The 7722-nt window shown below is 35.8% G+C and overlaps 1 protein-coding gene across 1 annotated transcript; it reads left to right on the top strand.

Moving 5' to 3' along the window:
- Positions 1-823: 823 nt before the first annotated feature.
- On the top strand, positions 824-3945 carry LOC147391377 (cationic amino acid transporter 7, chloroplastic-like). The gene is made up of 5 exons (XM_086459973.1): positions 824-1200; positions 1303-1522; positions 1806-2136; positions 2317-2548; positions 3259-3945. Exons 1-5 carry the CDS (start codon positions 903-905, stop codon positions 3810-3812), a joined length of 1635 nt encoding a protein of 544 aa, XP_086316099.1. The 5' UTR covers positions 824-902; the 3' UTR covers positions 3813-3945.
- Positions 3946-7722: the final 3777 nt, after the last annotated feature.

Here is a 7722-nt window from a genome sequence, read left to right as displayed (position 1 = left end):
TTTGACTTTGGGTTGAGGCCCTCCATCAAACTCAATTGAGATAAGAGGAAAAATACATATTTTTAGAGATAAGCAGAAGCTTTCCAGTGATTAGTACTGTTTTTTGTAGGGATGCATTTTTCTTGTGAATCCCTAGCACCTCAGCCACTTATTTAATGAAAATCTCAACCCTCAGTTCGGGCTAGTGTTTTCCTTCTTTTTTTTTATCCTTTTGTTCATCATCTCGTCTCTGTCTCTTTTTTATTCTCAAACTTCTTGGTTCCAATTGCAGACAAAGCATGTTTAAGAAGAATATGATAGGGTGGGGCTGATGAACAACAAAAGGACGTCCTTGCACTTTAAACCCATAGTTCAGTACTGGGTTTGACACATTGCAAAGCAACTTTGAGGTCGAGGATTCAAGTCCAGCTTACCCATAAAAAAAACTCTATGATTGATGTGTGATAATTAAAGTTGATGTGGCAGTATAAACACTAACTAGATAGAACTCATATTTGTTGTACATTAAAAATCCTACCCAAACAAATATGCGCGTGCACACACGCAAAAGCACAAGGTGCCTGTGTCCCCCACCACACCCCCACCACACACACAGGCGGAGAGAGAGAGGGTAGGATCAATGAGGTGTGTTAGAAAGAATCCAAGGGTAAAGTTGCCAATTAAAAGAAAAAACAAGGACAATTGGGTATTCTCAAGGAAATTTAAGGATACTTAACAATCTTACAATCTTTTTAACATCTCCCCAAAGTAGTATTTAAATTAAACCTCTGAATGAACTCTCTCTAAGTAAAACCTAAACTCATTGAATCACAAACATGGAAACCCTTCCATCTCCACCTCAAAACATCATCTCAACTTATCTTCAATCTCTCTCTCAAACACCCCATAGGCTTAGAAAAAGAATGTTAGCTACATGGACACCAGACCAAGAGCTCAATCAAGTAAGGCTAAGGTCAGGTGCAGACATGAAGAGAAAGCTCAATTGGTATGACTTGATAGCCCTTGGTGTTGGAGGAATGCTGGGTGTTGGAGTTTTCGCGACAACCGGTCCAGTTGCCCACACCATCTCCGGCCCTGCTGTCTTCATTTCTTATATTATCGCTGGAACATCGGCTCTTCTTTCTTCTTTATGTTACACTGAATTCTCCGTTGAGATTCCCGTCGCAGGTGGTGCCTTCAGTTATCTACGAGTAACATTTGGTATGATATTTCATGGTGGAATTCTTTTATTACATGCTTACTGTTTTTTAGGTCTTCCCTCTATATCAGTTTTAATTTTTATTTGTTTTTGAATTGGTGCAGGTGAGTTTGTAGGATATTTTGCTGGAGCTAATATACTTATGGAGTATGTTCTATCCAATGCCGCTGTGGCAAGAAATTTTACAGATTATATGTGCTCCACATTAGGGATGACTCCAAATTCATGGAGAGTTGAAGTGAGTGGTTTAGCAATGGGTTATAATAGGTTGGATTTTCCAGCTGTTGCTCTTGTACTTCTTCTCACTCTATGTCTATGTCATAGGTTTGATCCTTTACTACCCTTCTTGATTGTATTTCCTTTTCACTGTTTTATTTCCTTTTGTTCCTTTTATTGGTCTTGCTTGTATGTAAGTTTTTTGGCTATCTCTAAGCTCTTATTTTGAAACCGATAAGTGCTTAAGTGTGTATTTTGTTTGCCTCTAATTCATTTGGTTTTATTTCATTATTCTCATTATTGTTCTTGTTATTATTATTTGGTTATAAGTAATTATGAGTTTTCATTTAGTGAATTGTGAAGTAATTGATGCTTCTTTTTGGGATTGCAGTACTAAGGAGAGCTCTCTATTGAACCTTTTTATGACAGTCTTTCATGTGGTCTTCTTCGGGTTTGTTGTAGTTGCTGGTTTCTGCAATGGGAGAGTCAAGAACTTGGTAAGGCCAAAGGGATTAGTTCCTTTTGGTGTTAGAGGTGTTCTTGATGGAGCAGCTAGAGTTTATTTCAGCTATATTGGCTATGACTCTGTGTCAACCATGGCAGAAGAGATCAAGAACCCATCAAAGAGTCTTCCGGTGGGCATTGTAGGATCTGTTGTCATTGTCTCCATAATATATTGCCTAATGTCCTTGTCTTTATGCTTAATGGTTCCGTACAACAAGGTCAGTATTCCAAATTCATTTGATGGAATATAGTAAAAATAATATGTAAGTGTATTGATTTTAGATGAATTCCACATTAATTGAAGCCTGTTTAGGCAAAACCTGTAGTTCTAAGACTGGTGATCCCTTGGAAAGTTCTGTTTTACGCCATCTAAGAATGGCATTTTACATGATTTGTAGATATCAGAAAACGCATCATTCTCTATGGCTTTCCAAACAATGGCTGACTGGAAATGGGCGAGCAATGTCGTTGGCGCTGGGGCAAGCTTGGGAATTGTGGCTTCTCTTTTGGTTGCCATGCTAGGCCAAGCCAGGTATTTGTGTGTCATCGGAAGGGCTCGGCTTGTTCCACCATGGTTTGCAAAGGTGCACCCTTCTACAGGCACCCCAATGAATGCCACTCTCTTCTTGGGTAAGGATTTCCTATAGCTATTAAAAATTCCCTTTCAAAAGAACTAACAACATATCAATCAAGGAAGAAGATCACCAATGAGAACTGAAGGAAATTGCGTTTACTCTTGACCACTGCCAAAACTGTATCATATATAAAGGAGTAGGGAAATGAGAATTTTCTAAAACCTTTCTAATTGCATTTTTCATCTAGTTATCGTTGCTGTTATTATCAATATTATTATTGTTTTTCTTAGTATCATTGTTATCACTGTTGCTATTATCTTTTTTTAAGCTAAGCAAGCAAAGGAAATTAAATAAATAAATTAACATAATTTACAAAGGCATGCCATTAAAAAACAAATTTGGACTCCAAAACACTGGAGACCCAAAACATGGACTTAACTGAAAAGACAAAAATCTATCATAAAGGCTAGCTATTGAATTGGAACTTCCCAATCACATAAAAAATAATCAAAGATAACCTTGTTTTACCAAAATCATTGATATGTCATGTTTGCAAGTTCAAGTCCCTGATACATTACCTTCGTCAGTCATACTTCTAAATCCTCTTTTCTTTCCTTTCTTTCCTATCTTTCTTTCTTTCTTCCTTTCTTCTCCTTTGTTTTGTTTAGTTTTTTGAGTTAAGAACACCACAATACCTAAAGAAAGGAAAATTGTTCATTTTATCAAACCATAATTAAGCTCTTCTTTTCCTTCTCCATGGTGTAGGGATCTGTACAGCATCAATTGCACTCTTCACAGAACTCAACATAGTAATGGAGATGATCTCCATCGGCACACTACTAGTGTTCTATCTGGTGGCCAATGCACTTATCTACCGGAGATATGTGATCATCGGTGGCTATCACCCTTTCCCCACTCTACTCTTTCTGTTACTCCTCTCATCAAGTTCAATTGGATTCTCCCTATCTTGGAGGCTCAAGGAACAATGGTGGAGTCTAGCACTATTTGGTGGGGCCTCGATCACCATCACCGCGTTATTCCACTACATGGTCCCTAGCCTTCATCGTCCTTCTGACTGGTCAGTGCCATTGATGCCATGGCCTGCGGCATCATCTATATTCCTTAATGTCTTCCTCATGACTACCCTCAAAATGAGGTCTTTCCAAAGGTTTGGTATATGGTCTTTTGTGGTAACCTTGTTTTATGTGTTATATGGTGTTCACTCAACATACAATGTAGAAGAAATAGATATGGGTGCTGATGAGATGAACCCAAACTCATCCCCCCAACAAACTAAGCTAGACATCCAAATGGTTTAACAAGAGAAGCAATCTTTTTTTTTCCCCCATGTTTGTCAATTTTGGGGTTGTCACTCACATTGTGTACCTCATGGAGTTCCTGTCAATCAAAAGGGAATCCTCGTTGAAAAGAAAAAATTGAAGACCCAATAAAAGAAAAGGAAAAAAAGGGTATAGCTTTCTCTATTTGGTTTTGTTTTATGCAATTTCAGTTATCTTGTTAACGCTGAGGTGGTGATACCACCATCATATGTAGCAACAAGAAAAAAAAACCCTTCGAGGTCATCTTAGCTCACAGTATCTAATGATGGGACATAATATAAAACCTCTTTTCAAAGAGATAACAATTTTTTCTTCTCTTTTTTTTCTGATTGGTAATCGGCACTTATAATGCATTAGGTAGACTTGAGTGGCAGTGGTTATCCATATAAATGGAGATGATAATTTAGTGGATTGCATAACCTGAAGGTGGGCCACTTGGTTTCCATCTCCCCTACACTATAGATGTTTTAAATAATATAACAAACCCAAAAGAAGAGATTAATTTTAAATTTTCAAAAAAAATGAGCTTAGTAGAGAGGATAAATTCTTTCCTTAATAATTTTCAATAATCACTACCTGAAAAAGGGGTAAATTCGGCGCAAATGGCCATTGAATTTGCTTGGATTTTGCCAAATTTGATGGATTTTGGCATCGAATTTACCCTATTATCACATAGTGAATCCTGATTCCAAGGTCTATTGAACACCATCTCTTAGGTTAAATTTTTTTGTTCAATCCTATCTAGAATAGAAGTGGATAAAAATTGTTTTTAACCCGAAAATATTTCAATTAAAATCATCAATTTTTACTGAAGTGTTTTGAATAATCATATGTTGGCACATTTGCAGAAACCCTTGCTGCTGCTGCAACTCACACTACATCATCTATGACTTTCAAACAAGTTTCAAAAATGCCATTATTTGTTAAAAATGCTTATCTTAGGGATAAGCTTGATCTTCCTCAATTTCATTCTGTAAATCGCTAGGGACTTCCCCATGTACTTTAGCCCTAATTAAGATTTTAACCTACAATCTCCATAAAAAGATTCATAAAACTAATTACAAATGACCTTAGGAAAAAAATTTAAAAAATAGATAGAAAACTAAAAAGAAGAATAATGAGAATAAGATAATTAGAAGAAGTAGTATCTAGAAAAAAATGTGAAAGTCCAACTGGGGGAGGCGTGCTAAAGAAAATGAAATTAGAAAAAGGAGGAGTGTGAGAGAAAAATGAGAGCTAAATTAAATAGTGACAAAGTGAAAGGGTGGAGTAGATATGTGTGTGTGTCTGTGCGCGCGCGCGCGTGTGCATGTGTATGTAATGTAAAAGGAAAGGGGGGAAAGGGGTGGGGTGGGGTGGGGTGAGAGAAAATAGAGGGTTTTCCCTTCCTTATTTTTCTTTAAAATTTCAACCTCAATCTTTTTAGAAGTTTTTCTACCCTAAAAGCCCTCTGGGCTTTCATCACACTTTGGGCCTTGAACACCTACAAAATAAAATTAATATCAAATAAACCTACTTAATCACATTAATATATACCGATTAATAAACAAATTACAATGGTAAATCATAGTATTTCACCCACTTATTAGTACCCTCCAACGAATTCTCTTAAGAATTCGGTTTGGATTTATATCCATGTTTGCTTATAGTTGCTAAATTTAGTGAGTTTATTGGATGAAAAGTGTCTTCTTGAGTGGGTTGAATTGATTAGTTGTTTTTCAATCCTCTATTATGCCCTCTACATCAAGCTCCACCTTTGACTCTGTTAATCAACAATGTCTTCCCCAATATCTCCATACTTATGTATAATTAACATGAGATAAAGAAGGTACTGGTGGCTTTAGGATATTTCTATACCATCAATTTTTATTGAACAATCCCTTTCTCGGTTATCAGTATTAAATTTACACCCCATACTCTTCTCAGTTCTACCTGTTCTAAAGCTCTTGGGTTCTATATGCCGTCATCCATAATTGTAATTTTGTTGTTAAGGCCTTCAATCTCATCAACTACTACGGCATTCACAAATCACATATGCTTAGGTCTGTGCTCTTAATATGAGAAATATTTCATATCTAGGGAAACAATTTGAACTTAAAAGTCAATCCTTAATGTAAGGTAATTGTAACTGGTATTCATTCATCTCTCATCCATTCGCTCACACACTAATCGAAGTCCTCTAATACATGCTCTCAATTATGATAATGTATCCGTTCATAACTTCTTTTTTTTTTTTCCAATATCAACAAATTGGCTTTCAATATTACTCTATCATTTATCTAAATAGAAAGATTTCCTTGAGGGTTGATCTACCTGATATGAAACAAAATTAGATATTTGATATATTCATTTTATCTTGAACTTAAGTTGACCACTTATTCTTATAGTTTCATTGTGTAGCTCATAAATTTAATAATCAATGATAGAATCCAATATTTCATGAATGAATGAAATAAATTGAAGTGTATTACTAGTTCAATTCCAATAATTTGATGCGTTTTTTTATTTATAATTTCATAATAAAAATTCACCAAAATACAAATGTGAAAAATAACAAATCTACCAGCACCTTTAACCGTATTCCAACTATGATGGAGATTGAATCCTTATTTTGATAAAAAGTAGCATCAAATGGCTTCGAAAGGTGCATGAATTTATATTTTTCTAAATCATAAAAATGAATCCGAGCCTGAGTCTGTTAGGGCCAGCTTGGACTTAATCAACAAGCAGAATGAAGGTTTAAGGAAAATCTTGGTACGACCTACCTATTTAGGATAATCAAAGTTGTACTCTTTTGCATCTTCTACTTAGTCGCTTTATCCACCATTGTACAATGAATGTTGGGTGGTCCAATGGTTTTCACCCAATTGTCAACCAAAAAATCCTATCCTTGTGAATATTATTAAATGAAAGACTTTTTACTAAAATTCTCAATCTGTTAAAGCACCAAAATTTGATTACTTACTTGAAGGCTAATGAGATAATCAATCTCAATGAATAAATGATGGGTCACTAACGTTAGCGTTCCAACCTTCATCATTTAAGTTTTTCAACTGGAATAGCTTCAATCCTAAATTGAACCTACCAGTCCCTTACTGATGACTCTGATACCACTTGTTGAGTTTGACACAACGGAAGCACAGACTTACCAGAATTATCAAGCAATATAAAAAAAACCCATGTTTTTCTACTCTAGCTTGGAAAAAAAAAAAAAAGAATAATTTGGAGAGAAATATGTCTAACCAAAAAAACATATCTTATTAAATAAACATTTACCTTAAGAAAGAACTGAGAATCAATTCTTATTAATCCAGACAATTTGGAAGAAAAGAATGGAAAATCTAAGAAGGGTTCATTGAGAAAGAACCCCTAGTTTTAGACAAAAACTCTATCAAAGGGTAATTCTCAAAGGCGATTCTTGTAGTTTTCTTGGATCTTTTCCAAGAAAAAGATAAAAGAATCATCTAGAATAGCACATGTGTAGGTTCTTTTCACGTGGAATCTCACAAACCATCGTTTTCAGTCGTGGAGAAGTTTCCCCATGGCTGCTGCTTCTTCAGATTTATCTTGGAAGAACTTATTTAAGGGATCCAAAAGTTCAGTAGGCAAGGATCTGAAGGCGTTCCCATACGAGAGGGACAGACTGATAATGCTTATTCTGGATGAGATGATTCAAGATGAAGCACAAAGATGGGAGTATTCTCTTGTGGGATATCTACTTGGGAAGAATCGTATTTCTGGGGACTGATATCTATTGTAGAGAGGCTTTGGAAATAAAGGGGCATATGGAGATAATGTCCACAGAAGATGGTTTCTTCATTTCATGTTCAATATAGAGGAAGATTGCAACATGGCATTGAACAATTGGAAAATGGTGGGAAGCCCGCTA

This window comes from Akebia trifoliata, chromosome 11 (genome assembly GCF_017979445.1).
Source record: "Akebia trifoliata isolate Shusen 1 chromosome 11, ASM1797944v1, whole genome shotgun sequence".
Taxonomy (NCBI): Eukaryota; Viridiplantae; Streptophyta; class Magnoliopsida; order Ranunculales; family Lardizabalaceae; genus Akebia; species Akebia trifoliata.
The sequence above is the reverse complement of the archived record's forward strand: the minus strand, read 5'-3'. Positions and strand labels throughout refer to the sequence as shown.

Bases quoted from the DNA above. Each gene is read 5' to 3' on its own strand.
- LOC147391377 (XM_086459973.1), top strand. From the start codon at position 903: ATGTTAGCTACATGGACACCAGACCAAGAGCTCAATCAAGTAAGGCTA. The intron at 1,201-1,302 runs GTATGATATTTC...GAATTGGTGCAG, and splicing joins TTATCTACGAGTAACATTTG to GTGAGTTTGTAGGATATTTT. The intron at 1,523-1,805 runs GTTTGATCCTTT...TTGGGATTGCAG, and splicing joins ACTCTATGTCTATGTCATAG to TACTAAGGAGAGCTCTCTAT.